Raw genomic sequence first — 14841 nt, forward strand, 5'->3', positions numbered from 1 at the left:
AAGAAGGCTTGGTTATACATAATCATATGACAGAACGGTCAGCACATGGGGTGGCTGTGAGGTGAAACAAAGGATTTTATATTCCAGATGAAACAAGTATTTTGTTTAGAATTTATTTATGTGTACATAAGTATGATGGTTGCAGAGTACTGATAAGCATATTGATTTCAGAATAAGTTCATAAGCTTGGTGATTTCAAAAATAGTTATATATTCTTAAAGGTATATTCACAGACCCAGTCACAAAGATTAATTTTCCACACAGTTCACCATTTTTTGAGATACACACAGACTGACTCAAGCTTCTGCACACTTTGCCTGACTTAGTCCAAATGAACACTTTTTCTCCACACTCTGACTAAAAAAAGCAGTTCACTCTACCCCCTAGGGTACAGCTACTGTCCAGTCATAGCACACTTCACTCACCAATCCCCCTCCTTCTCACATCACAGGTCTGCAATTAAACCCACAGTAACAAATATTAAAAACTCCTTCAGGAACAAAACACACAAACTTATTTACATGCAAAACATTACAGCACAGAATGCCGCAGCTTGTTTACTATCAAGAGCTAGGCGAAGCATGCATATTACTCCAATTCACCAGTCACTCCACTGACTACCCATCAGTTACTGGGCTCAATTCAAGGCTTTGGCTATCACATGCAATGCCCTTTGTGGCGCTGACGTCTAGGATTGCCAGGTTTCCAGGAGGGTCGGGGGGTTGCAGTATATACTGTATTCCCTCACACACAGACCCCCATTCCCCGGTGTGATGTCAACACTTCCAGACATCATACTATATTTTGGGTGGATTCTTAAAGAATCAGCCCTGATGTGAAGCACATGCGCTCTCCTGCCCCCCACCCATGCAATGATGTCACTTTTGGAAGTGACATCATCACAGTGGAGTGTAGAGGCATGTACACCCCTCTGCCCAAGATGCCTGCCAGTGGCGGGCAGAGGGGCAAACCAGTGGGAGTTTCATGCCACTGGCAGGCACCTGGAAACCCTATCCCTCATATCTATGGGGCCACCTCTTTCCTTATGCTCCTCCACAGCAGCTTTGCTTATCTGAACAGGGCCTCTGCAGGTGTCACCCTGCAAATGGCAAAATCAGCAGCTGTCATACATGTGCATTCTAGCAGGCCCCTCCCCCTCTCTGTGGAATGGCCTCCCTGAGGACCTCAGGAAAGCTCACATTTCTACAGACTGTGCAAACCTGAGTTATTCAGGACAGAGGACTTTCTTAACACAGGCAACATGGCTGTACTGTAAAGAAATGGGTTAAATAAATGCTTTGATAAAAGGATAGGGACTATAGTGTCAGGGCTTGCCACCGCTGCCACCGGGTGTGGCACTGGGCGGTCTGCTCCTGACATCATAGGGGGGCCAGGGATTCTGCAGGACCCTGCTCTGTGGAAGGAGGGGCAGTATACCTCACCCAGACTCCCTCTCAGTCCACTCACTGGCCTGCTCAACCTGGCCTGCTTACCCTCTGCATCCTCCTTCATCTCCTCCTTCCAGAACTCTCCTCCAAGCCTCCACCCCTGCATCTTACTGCTCTCACTCCACATCATCACTCCTCACTCACACCCACCACCTCAGGGCTCTTCCCAGCCAGCTTTTATAGGGCTTCCTTCTACTGCCCCACCCCTCTTCCAGCCTGGTCTTGGGCTGCACCAAGCAGTTGCAGCTGGGGTAGCTGATCTGGCCCCACTGACCAGCACCAGCTGTGCCTTGTTCCCTGGCTGCCCAGCCTCCCTGCCTTGGCTGATTGCTGAAGGCCTGTCCAGCTGCAGTCCCCAGGCTAGCAGCCCGGCCTTCCTGGCTGAGCTAATGGCTGAAGGTGGGTCCAGCTGTGGCTCCTTGGCTGGTTGCCCAGGGCTTCCTGCAGAGTGCCTCCAATAGCCCCACCTGGAGTGGCTTGGCTTTTGGCAACTCCTGGGCCTTTTGCCCCTTGCCCCTGGCACCGGCAGGTTCTGGCTCCATTTGCCCATGGGAGGGGTTGACCTGCTGTCCCCCGGCTGCCCCCTCTGCCTGCCAGTCAGACCGGTTGACCTGCTGTCTGCTGGCTGACCAGTTGACCTGCTGTCTGCTGGCTGACCAGTTGACCTGCTGGCTGCTGGCTGCCCCCTCTGTTAGCCTGTCAGCCCGGCTGACCTGCTGTTCCCTCCTACCAAGTCTGGGGGCTGGGACCCAGACCCCGGACATATAGGTTATACTACTGTGCACTGTCTGTAACTGTAAGTATGTTCCTACTGGGTAGTTTCCACATCGTTTAATATATCATGCTAATTTGTTTCTGTTTGTTTTGGCTCTGTATCAGATTTCTGCTTATTTTCAAATTTATATTTCTGTCAAATTTCAAATTTTCAATCTATATTGTTTATTGAATGTCCCTGCTGTTGGTCATATTGAATTACACTGTGTAATCTGCCTTGAGTCTCAATGAGACATGCAGACAATAAATAACATATAAATTAATGAATACTGAATCAACCCTACACTTTTGCTGTTGATTCTGCTGTTGCAGTAGCCCATGTGTACATATTTCCTGTGCTCCAGCACTGCACAGGGCATGCAAAAAGCAGTCACTACCCCCAAAATGTATATAGGTGAAGTATGGGACTTCCAACACTGCTGTCATTTGGGTGGACTGTGCCACCAATACTCAGCCTACAATTCCTCTCCTCCGCAGTACAGGCAGGTGTGGGGTCATCACAGCCAAAGCAACAAATAGACTTATTTGATATCAAAAAGTGGTCTGTACTGATGTGCTTTTGCAAGTCAATCCCAGAAGAATCCTAGTTTAAGTTGAAATTGGCATCAAACTGCATTTAAGAACCGTGAGCATCTTGGAAACAACTCATATCCCCACTGTCATTTTTAAGAAGATGCTTGCGCTCAAACAGCATTTTGTCTGTTGTGGAGCTTAGGAGTCAGGACCAGCTGGATGAATGCTTCCCCATTCTTCATTAATTAATTGGCTCAGTCTGCCTCCCCCATCTGAGCCGAACCTTAGGGCTCCCCTGTGTGTTAAACATATATGTCTCCCTTTTAAATATATTCATCAGCAAACAGGAGAAACAGCAGATTTATCTGCCACATGGCGTCAATCAGCCCTTGTTTTATTCCTTGGAATCTGAGGGCCAAACCCAATGTGATGCTGAAAGCCCTGTTATTAGATTTTCCTAGCATTTCCTAGCAAATTGGGGGCCCATAGGGGGCCCCAATTTTGACTGGGGCTGTGGGACTTTGACCTTGCCTTTTCCCCTATCACAACTGGTAAAACAGAGCAAGGAAGAAAGATTAAATGTCTGCAGCCCTAACCAGAACTGGGGTCCCTTGCTGCCATAATTTATATTTTACAAACTAGTGGGAGAATTCAACCACAGATCTTCCATCCTTTCATTTGCTTTGTCCCTCGGGGCCTAGCTAAATGTTACACACAAAAATGTGTAATCAAACCCCCAGTGGCTGCTTTGTTTATGAAAAGCTACTTTGGGAGGGGGCTCCTTTATCCCCTCACCCAAACTGTATATTCTTTTTAGTTACTTTTCTACAGGAAACCTCAATCCACTTTAGTCCCTAGTCTATACTGATTTTTTTTCTAGTTGTGTGTTTCTCCTTCTGCATAAAAATTTTCTCAAAATGTTTTCTTGTCCCAAAGTTATTTTAGATTTTAATGTGTTTATTTGTTTGTTTCTGGAGGAGGGGCACAACAGAAGTTTGCAAAATTATAAATTATGTGGAGAAATAGAGATTATTCTTTCTCAAAACACTAGAACCAGGGGGGTAGGATATTAGAAGTCGTGCAATGAAATTAATACTAGGAAAATGGAAGTATTTCTTCTTGCAATACATAGTTAACATAAGAAGTTCTGAGCAACAGATGCAAAGTTTTGAATCCCAAGACAAAACATTTACTTTTAGATGGATATTTAATAAGAGTATGCAATACAGACATGTATAAAGATGAATTCCCTGTACATGCATTTATCTTTGGTTCTAACAATTAGCCCATATACCTCTTCTGCTATAAAATTCTCTCTCCTTCTCTCTCTCTCTCTCTCTCTGCTATATAATGTTAGGAAACGTTCCAGTTTTGATTTAGAAGTCCTTTTCTAAGAACACCATCTTGACCATCCATCCATTGGGTCTTTCATACAGACCTCATATGTATAGGATCGCATAAAGCCCTTCATCAGATACTCTTAGCTTATACAATGATATATTCCCTCCCCAAATATATTAAACTTTTCCCCTTCTGTAGGCATACCATATGAGGCCAGATTACACAAGAGTGTGTATTAATTATTGGGAGCTTCTGAACAAAAGTCAGTTTTAAAATGCATGATTTCCAGACTGGAATCTCCAAATGCCACCAGAGTTCTAGAGGTATTAGCAATGACCGCCTGAGTAACTGGAAGAAGACTGCTACATAACATATGAAAATGGGATTAGAAGTAGAAGAGGGACTATGGTTTAGTGGAAGGGATTCTCTTTTGCATGCAGAAGGTCCCAGGTTCAATCCTGGGCATCTCCAGTTAAAAAGGACAGGGCAATAGGTAATGTGAAAGATCTGGGCCTGAGACCTTGGAGAGCTGCTGCCAGTCTGAGTAGACTATACTGACTTTGATGAACTGATGGTCTGATTCAGAATAAGGCAGTTTCATGTGTGTTTGTGTGTGTGTTCAGGTAACCAAGCAAGAAGCAAGTAGGAAAACAGAGTTACCATTAGAAAAGTTTATTTTTATTATTATTAAAATTGTTAAAATTATTAATATTAATTAATACTTTATTAATTACTAGGCTATAGAAATTAATATCTCTGCCATATTAGATGGTGGGTTAGTATTTGCTTACATCACTTTCACAACATTGCTATAGACTCAGACAGGGCTTTTTTTCAGCAGGAACGTGGTGGAACGGAGTTCCGGCACCTCTTGAAAATGGTCACATAGCCGGTGGCCCCACCCCCTGATCTCCAGACAGAGGGGAATTTAGATTGCCCTCCACGCCACTGGAGCAGTGCAGAGGGCAATCTAAACTCCCCTCTGTCTGGTGATCAGGGGGCGGGGCCACCGGCCATGTGACCATTTTCGCCAAGGGCGATTTAAACTTTAAAAAACTCCCCCCTTGTTCCAGCTGACCCAAAGTGACGTCATTGTGTGGTCCTGAGTTCCACCACTGAGTTCCACCACCTCTTTTCCCAGAAAAAAAGCCCTGGACTCAGGCCCTATCTTTCAGAGTGGGGGTTCTGCTACTGCTTTAGCATTTTTCCTCTGCTCAGAGGCATCCAGAAGTCCCTGTGTTTACTTTTGACTTGCATCCTTTTTAGGTCTTTGGATGAGGGCCAAACTTCATCTTAGCTTTGGAAGTAAGTCATGATTAGCTTTCCCCAGGGTTGAATCAAGACATAGGATTTTTCTCACATTACAGATGTTGATTTTATGCACTTCGCAGCCCTGCTCTATCAAGCTAATTACATCATGTATTATAGCTCGCTTCCTCCTGACACCCTTCCCACTCTCTGCCAGGATTATAAGACTCTTATCTTTTCTCATTTCATGTATCATAAAAATGAGCTTTTACTCTCAAAAGCTCATACCCTGGAAATCTAGTTGGTCTTTAAGGTGCTAATGGACCCTAATTTTGCTGTATGCCTACCAACCTGAAGCTAGTTTTTAATTAGTATGTGTTTTACTTAATAGCATATGCTTTGTTAATGAACCTAAAATAGGAAGGCACCTTCACAAGGAAAGACAAGCATGACTGGTACAAAGGTACATGTGAAGGAAAAAACAAGAAATCAGCATAAATACACTGATGCAGTGAAATAGCACAGTGGCAATATTGTTAAAGGAGTCAAAGCAATTAATCAAACATTGAAGACAAATAAACAATATCACTACAGCCTCAAACCGCTGTTTAGAAATTTAAAGTTGTGAATGTCCAATGAAGAAATGAAAAAAATGACGGCCGTGTAGAACCAGTCCCAAAGGGAAACTCCAAAGGGATGCCGTCTGTGGGCTAACCAGGAAGTCCTTTTCCTTAGCCCAGTTAGTCCCACTGGATGATAAGAATTTTTCAAGACGCCAGCCAGGCGTTCCAGGCTCCGCCCGACAAACAGGGCCGGCAGTGCTACCTGTTGTTTCGTCGGCAGGACCTCCTCCGGGCCAGTTATAATCAAAGTAACGGAGCTGATGTCTCCCAAATACAGTTAGCATTGACTGTGTTCATTTCTTCATTGGACAGTCACAATGAAGAGGTTTGAGGCTGTAGTGATAATGTTTATTTGTTTTCAGTGTTTGATTAATTGCTTTGACTCCTTTAACAATATTGCCACTGTGCTATTTCACTGCGTCAGTGTATTTATGCTGATTTCTTGTTTTTTCCTTCACATGTACCTTTGTACCAGTCGTGCTTGTCTTGTTAATGAACCTGTTGGAGAATCTTACACTCCAATCCTAAACAGAGTTATACCCTCCTAAATCCATTGAAGTTAACGGAGTTAGAAGACTGTAACTCTTCTCAGGACTGCACTATTATTGTTTTAACAATATATCTTACAGTGGCCCTGTATAGTCTGTTACAGTCCCTTGTTCTCACTGTTATATTCTGCCATGCTAGTAGGTTGCCTGGTCAATGAAAATTGACATATTAATTTGAAACTTGGTTCTGGGAACTCTTACTGAAAAGATATTTCATCAACAAAGTTAAGCCTTAGCAGAATCATTTGTGCAATGATTCTGAGGTAGAGAGAATGCATTTCATTGCTGCTGAAACTCCATAAGTAACCTCAGCGTACAGCCTGCATAAAGGCTAGCTTTATTCATTATTTTGTAGGCTTTGGGGTAATATCTCCTAGCTTGGGAGGCTCCATTCGCTCACATTTATCGGGATCTGCACCCCACTTTCATGGAAGATGAAGCCAGATCCTGCTCCAACTGCCCTCTGGTTAAAATAACTTATTTCTCCATCCTCCGCTTTCCCCAAGTAGTCCAGAGGAATACAGAAACAAGAAGGAGACTTGTGACATCTTAAAGACTAACAGCTGTATTGCGTTAGCAGTGCCATACCAGGCTTCTTTTTTGTTTTCCAGACTTATAGGTCTGCTAGTTGGTTCTTTCCAGCAAATTTTGGGACATGCTGCTGGCCTATTCCTAGCCATAGCAGAAGAGGGCTTATTATGCACAGTGATATGCCTAGATCAGGGGGTTAAACCTGGCAGCAACACCCAATTCAAAGGGAAATTTAGAGCCCCGGCCAGGCCATCTGCAACCACAAATGCCTGGAAAGCAGCCTTTCCAAACAGCTTCCCAAGCAGAAGCCAGCTGGCTGCCTCCCTCCAGGTCTGGCCAATTGCAAGGAGCTCTGCACCCCCCTCCCTTAGAGAAGCAAAGCCAAATGTAAAAGATGCCCAACCACATCTTGGACCTCCTTTGCCCACCAGTTGAGTCTTTGCTTCTTTTAAAATATCTGAGCATTATTTGATTCCAGTGTCCAAGCAATGGAGTGCAAAAAAATTGGGTATCGATTTTGTAAACAGCACAGAGGAAAACACTGGGGTTTTTTGTTAAAAAAAAAAGCCAGACCTTAATTAACTGTGGAAGTATTCCCATTTGGATTTTTTTACTTGCTCGATTCCAGTGGCTCTTCTCAAGCATGACTATATTTTACAATGCAAAGCAGACATTTAAGGTAGGGGAAAGCAGATCAATATTAAATTCCTTTACACTCTAAGCAGCTTGAAACTAGCCACAAAAATCTTCTGATATTTTTAAAAGGAGCCTTACAAAGTTTACAAAATATGTTCAAGGCTCAGATTTAGTTAGGGCAACTTTCTCAGGAAGTGGTGAAAGACTACACCCAAGCAGCTTCACACGTTTCTTTCTATGCTTTGAGATATCACACAAACAAGGCCCCCAAACTGTGTCTCGTAGCATGAGGTACCTGCACACACGTTCACATTCCCACTTGGCTTTGAAGCTCACCAGGTGACCTTAGGCTAGTTGTTCTTGTACAACTTAATCTGTTTCAGAGTTGTTGTGAGGATAAAATGAAGGCTAGAAGAACTTTCTGAGAAAGAGCAGAAGAAAGTTGCAATTCACAGACAGTGGCATGGATTCAACCTGTGGAGCCCTCCTCCAACTTAAATGGCTCTTCTTTTGTGGGAAGCCCTAAGGCTGGAGAAAGGCTTTAGACTTTGCTTAGAGGAGTTGCAGGATAGTGCTAGATACATGCAATTTGTGGCAATAGGTTTGCAGGCTGAACCAAGCCCTGGACAAGGACATCCATTCCCACCAGGGCTTTTTTCCTGGGAAAAGAGGTGGTGGAACTCCACACAATGACGTCACTTTGGGTCAGCTGGAACAAGGAGGGAGTTTTTTAAAGTTTAAATCACCCTTGGCAAAAATGGTCACATGGCCAGTGGCCCCACCCCCTGATCTCCAGACAGAGGGGAGTTTAAACTCCCCTCTAAACTCCCCTCTGTCTGGAGATCAGGGGGCAGGGACACCGGCCATGTGACCATTTTCAAGAGGTGCCAGAACTCCATTCCACCCTGTTCCAGCTGAAAAAAAGCCCTGATTCCCACTCAATCTGTATGCAAAGCTGTGCCTGAATCAGCAGCACTTGCACTTCAGGGTTGCCAACATCCAGGTGGAGCCTGGAGCTTTCCCAGAAGTACAATTGATCTCCAGAGATCGGCTCCTCTGGATAAAATAGCTGCTTTGGACAATGGACACTATGGCATTATATCCTGCTGAGATCCTGCTCATCCCTTTGCTCTGCCCCCAAATTTCCTATGGAAGATGTAGCTGGGTTTTTAATGCTGGATTTTATTAATAACTTTTAATGTTCTGTTTTATTTTGTAAACCACCTTGGACAGGTTCCCTGAAGAGGTGGCATAAACATTTTCTAAACGAATAAATAAGATGCTTGAGTTTTCCCTTCGTATGATATCTGAAAGCACGTATATACAAGGACTCACATGTTCAATCATCCCTTCCCAGTAATGTTTGAAGCAGTTTGATGAGCCAGTTCATGCAGCTCACTAACAAAAAACTACTCGTCCAAGTGGTCTACCTGCAGGACCACTGTAACCTCGAAGAGCAAACTCATGCAAGATTGAGAATCTTGTTTCCTGAATAAGAAAACTGCCACTTTGCTATTGCTATTGTATTGTATAATATTGTATATTATTTGTCTTCATATGCTATGCAGATCTTTCTTCTGTATCTTAGCACTGGAGGGTGGGTGGAGTTGGTTAGCCCCTTTCTCAATATAGAGGTGGCACAGTCATTCCTACTAAACTGTTTGTACAATCTAATCCATAATGGCCATCCACTGATTTCTCAACACTCATTGTCTCAGAAAATTGTACCTAGGAATTAGATTTCACTCTGTAAGCAAAGCAGTACACTTTTATTCTGTTAGGCACATTCTCCACCCCTTCCAGGCATATCCTCCTTCCCCCAAGTTCTTAAGGTAAAACAAAAATTCTAGGCAACGCCCTTACAGGTATTTCAGACCTGACAATAATATTGAACTTGCTGGTATGCACTTGTTTTAAAGAATATGCACTGAATCTTCAAGACCATAATGAATTGGTATTCATCATGCTGACTTCTGAAAAATGTTGACAAAGGATAGAAGAGCTAGTATTTCCCACTAGTTTTACTTGTTTGGTTTTAAACCGGAAAGTTAAGCAGGGTCTTTTAAGGGCACGTCGGCATCACTTGTGATCCACAAAGGCAAGTGCAACCTGCCAGCCTGTGTATGGCAACTTCCCAGAGGTTATAAAGGCACCCATTTTTGCTGCATAGTTACAAGTTGTCAGGAATCTGGCAAGCCACAATACATGAATGGTTGCAGTCTGTTTAAGAGACTGAACTATGAATGATATTTCCAAGGTGGCCTAGGACCAGTGATCCTTTTTTTTAAAGATATAAATGATTGCATGGCCTAACGACCTCTGCTGTCACTATTTGGAGGTAATGGCAGATTAAGAGAAAGTGAATTTGGTGAATCAGCATTCAGTCTATTGCATTTCTGCCTTGCTCTTCTTCTAAAGACCTTAGAGCAGCATTTTAGCTTCAAAGTAATCCTGTGAGGTAGGTTAGAAATAGTGACTGGTCCAAGGCCATCTGTTCAAGTTCCTGCTTCAGTAGATATTTGAGTCTGGGATTCTCACATCCAACCTCTGCCCTAGCCATTTCTCTACATAATCTTTGTTTTCTCATGGATGCCAAGACTTATCTGAATGATTTTGGAGAGTTCTTTGGTAAGTCATTATGTACTTATGTATCTGAAGATTAAACTATTTTGGTAATGGTAAAGGTGGCTCTCTCTTTCTCTGTGTGCGAATGAGTAAGAGCCAAGCCACAAGTGACGCCTGACACAGGTTGGACACTTGTCAGCTTACCTCAAGTTTTGATGGGAAATGTAGGCGTCCTGGTTTTGCAGCTTGGCTCTCCATTACAGCTGCAAGACCAGGATGCCTACATTTCCCATCAAAACTTGAGGGAAGCTGACAAGTGTCCAACCTGTGTCAGGCGTCACTTGTGGCTTGGCTCTAAGAGAGAGAAATGCTGTGCAGTGCTCTATTCTCTATGCATGACTTACTGAGTAGTAAACTGTCACTATCTTAGGTCAGCTTCTCATCAGAGCTGGGCCTGACTATGAAAAGATTTTCTTCTCCCTCAGGACATTCAAGTGTACTCTTGTCCCCACAAGACAATGCTCCTCCCTCATACCTTTCAACTTGACTTCCAAGCAGCATTGAGGCTGAATCATCTTTGGCTCGTGAGATCAACAATAACTTACCACAGATTGTTCTGCCCAGTTTGTACAAAAGAGATTCAGGGGAAAAACAATACATGAGTGTGTGTATTGAAAAATCAAATGACGCTTCTAATTAGACAATACTAAAAAACCCACTAAAAATACTAAAAAAATACGACCTATAGAAAGGGGTAGGTAAATCTTCTGTGAGTGTTCTTGTGGTAGGTAGCTGACAAATTTTAATCATTTGCCTATCCTCTTTTTAGACATTCCAGTGAGAGAGGGGGAATTGTCCTTGATCAATTAAAAAGAATGCCATATGCCTGTTTTCTTACCACCTCATCAAGACCAGTGGCAACATTGTTCACAGGCTCAGGCATGTCTGCATTCTGCACAATTTAGGACAGGATGCAGAATATTGCATCTATTTATTTATTTAAAACATTTCTATGCCATCTTTTCACCAAAGCAGGGTCCCCAAAAGGTAAACATAAACATTAAAACATCTCAACATTAAAAACATTTAAAATAAAGTTTGTATGTGTATACATACACACATAATAATTCAATAAAAACATATAAATAGACATGACACCAAAAACCAGGGCAGAGACCAGTAACAGTTATGGGGATATGCCAAACAGAACAAAACAGTCTTCATTGCTGGAGTAAGAAAACAATAAAAGGAGACAGATTAATCTTCCTGAGGAGAGAGTTCCAAAGTTTTGGTGCCATGAATGCAAAAGATACCATCTGGACTTGAGCCCTTTGTCTCTAAACAATGCGTGCATCAAAAGGACTTATTAGACAGCAAGACAATGGGAGGCTCCAGGGGTTCTATATGACAAAACAAAAGGTGAGCTGGAGTTTAGATATCCAGTGTCCACTTAAAATAATGAAACAAAGTTGAGTTCTCTGTCACACAAATTGTGACAGTCTTAAACATTGTATGCTCATTTTATAAAGATTTCATTTCATATTTTTATATTCCCTTGTGAGGCTACTCCTTATTTCAGAATATACCTTCACTCACCATGTAGCTGGGTGGACTTTCCCAAAGTCTTCTATGTGGTGTAGATGTGTGTCGCTGGGCTGGTATCAGCATACCCTGAGGTGAGGCAGCTGACGGGCTACTTCTGCTCCCTCCTGTGCACTAACTTGCAAATGCTCCATCACCCATGCTCCCAGTTGCACTCATTGGCAGTGTCACTGGGGCGGCAGGAAGGATAGATGGCTGTGAACATAGGTGGTGGGAGGGCTCACACATGGGCAAAGGAATAGGGTTGCCAGCCCTCCACTTGGAAATGCTAAGCAATTTGGAGGGTGCTGCCTGGGGAGGGGATGGTTTCAGGGGAACTGACTCCACAGTCTCTATGATGCTCTAGGAATTTCTCCAATCTCTATGGTAAATATGGCGATTTAGGAATCCCTCCAATATCTATGGTCTTTACCATAAAATCTGGGGGGAAATTTCTTTCACTCTTCAAATTGTCAAGGTGGGGGGCGGGGTTGCCCTCTGTTGTGTGACAAACGGCAAACCTACGGAAGAAGGATACACAAACAGGTAGGAGGCATGTGGATGCTTGAGAGGGAAGGAGGGCACAAGCAAGGAAAGATGGAGAGAGGGGCCCAAAAACTCTCTGGTGGTCATTAAACCCTGGTACTGGCCCTTTGTGTGTGTTTCAAATAAATCCTTGCAGACTCACAACAAAGTTGCCTGGGGCTGTGTATAATTCACAGCTTGTAGCACATCTGTATGTGTATGTACCATATCCTTCAGTCCATTGTCTTTGAAATTTCCATAGCATTTGAAATGTTGTTCCCTCAAGATGACAGTCAATGCCAGACATTAAGTCAGACCATACTTTATATCATCAATGGGAGTTTGCCTGCAGGTTGATATGGGAAAATGTGACCAGAATGAGAACATTTTGTTCATCTTTATGACGCCAGAGTATGACCTCGTGACTCCAAGGAATATGACAAATTTTTCACTGGAGTGCCATGAGAAACAGCTACATCAAGCACAATCTTTAAACTTTAAAATATCATCAGAGGCTAGTCTTGCTTTTACATGCCACCAGACTTGAAATTCCTGTAATGAATCTTCTTTCCAGACCAAGGTTTTGGAGTTTCCTGCAATAAAGCAAGTCCTCTGTTGGGTCAATCCAGCTGCTAACAGGCAGCCTCCCCCATTCCCATGGAAAAATAAGAGATGTGCATATAATAAAGCCTGCCTGTAAGATTTTGCTGTCTTCTCATCCTTTCCTTTGAGCAGCTGTACCCCTTTGACCAAGAGGAGTAAACCTCCTCTAGTCCCCTACTCAGCTGCCTCTTTAAACTTCAAGAAACTTGTTCTTGCAGCAGAAACTGGCTCTGAATACCAGGACCAAAGACAGCCTCTTTGAGACACACACCCATAGAAACAGACACTCCCACATGGAGGAACACTGCAGGAAAGCCTTGCTCTCTTTCTTTCACACACGCACAAAGAGCCACACATGTACAGTTTCTCTTAAAGAGGGAGCAGTGGACGCCTGCCCTCAACAGAGGACTGACACTCTCTCTCTCACACACACACACACACGTACACACGCACCTACTCTCACAAACGTGCTGGACACACACATACACCTTGAAATCCCCAGCAATCTCTCTGGGTGTTGCTGGCATCCTGAATGCCACTTCCCTGATGTCACAGGCAGATGTGGGAAGTCCGCTGGAATTGCTGTAAGGACAGCTGGAAGAGGGCTGCTGCTGTTTGAAGAGGTCTAACTTTCTTCTTCTTCCACTTCTGTTGTGCCTTCTCTTCAGCCTGCCTGGCACCAAATGCTGTTGCTACTGCTGCTGCCCATGGCTTGGGCACCTTTGCTGGCACGTCTGCAGACCCTGGTCGAGGTAAGTCCAGATCTCCTCCCATGCCTTTTCTTTTGGTGGATGCTGGCTTTGAGTTACACAGCCAGCCTGCATAGCCTGGCTCCATTGGGGGATGACAACATTCCTGCCTGCTGGCTACACAGCTGCACTGAATTAGCACCATTACCCATAACAGCAGTCGGCTCCTCTCTGTTCCCCCAGTTTCTCCACAGAGCTTTACAATGAGGCAATGGGTTAACAGTGCCAGGACAGGACTTCTCCTCTTGGAGTGTGATGGTTCGCAGGGACTCAGGGGCTCCTTAGGACCGTAAGGGACAAAACCACATAGAACACCTGCAAATGACTGTCATTAATAATGAGAACTTGCTCTGAGTAATTACACTTAACTCCAAACAAGTAATGCCTCAGCCTCTGCTTACATCTTTGCCTCATAGAGCCTTCGTCCAACTGACTCAAAAACATGCTGAGTCCCCAGTCTGAATCTTGAGTTTGATCAAAATGTTTAATATTCTCTGGAATTAGAGGTATCAATAAATGACAAGCCCTGCATTTCTGATCCTGTCTGCAATGATTCTTGCCTTCCCTCAGGTGCTCTTCTGTATGGGATGGGTGAACACTGTTCAGAATGAAGCGCAGCGTAGCTCAATGACCTGCTACCGGCAAGGCTCAGGCCCTCAAAATACTGCTTTTGCAAGTCTTTTGCCTGGTTTTATCAGTACAACGGCCCTCGGAAGAACCAGGAAAATTCAGTCAAACAGGTTAAATTCCCCTCAAGGTAGTCCTGAGCCCCATCCTCCCTTCCCTCCTGCCATGAGAACTTGGTTGGAGACAGGGTGAGGCCTAGGACCCAAGGAAGTTCTACATTGCCTTCAGGGAAGCTAGTGTTGGTTTCCAAGCTGTCATTCAAGCATCACGGGAGGCGCCATTCTGATCCTTGCAGACGTTTGGAAATGCTGAAGATGTATACGTTAGCTGTAATTCTAGTTTTATTTTTGGTGGCTTTATTCCTGAAGGAAGTGGTAACTTAAGAAGAGTGTGACTATAGAACATTTCTCAACACACTTGATCTTTGGGCAGCGGGCGGGGGGTGGGGGCACAGTGAATTTGATTGGCAGGTTGTTCAACAGAAGAAAGTACTTCTTTCCCAAATGCATAATTTATGTGGAATTACACA

General features: G+C 43.9%; 1 protein-coding gene across 2 annotated transcripts in view; it reads left to right on the forward strand.

The window, feature by feature from the left end:
* Positions 1-13567: 13567 nt before the first annotated feature.
* LOC129331276 (receptor-type tyrosine-protein phosphatase V-like) overlaps positions 13568-14841 on the forward strand; it is a 72543-nt gene continuing 71269 nt past the window's right edge. For both annotated transcript variants that reach the window (XM_054981728.1, XM_054981729.1), the window contains exon 1: positions 13568-13688. In XM_054981728.1, the coding sequence (XP_054837703.1) occupies positions 13620-13688 (69 nt within the window). In that variant the 5' untranslated portion in view covers positions 13568-13619. The remainder of the gene's footprint in view (positions 13689-14841) is intronic.

Source organism: Eublepharis macularius, chromosome 5 (assembly GCF_028583425.1).
Source record: "Eublepharis macularius isolate TG4126 chromosome 5, MPM_Emac_v1.0, whole genome shotgun sequence".
In the NCBI taxonomy this organism is placed as follows: domain Eukaryota; kingdom Metazoa; phylum Chordata; class Lepidosauria; order Squamata; family Eublepharidae; genus Eublepharis; species Eublepharis macularius.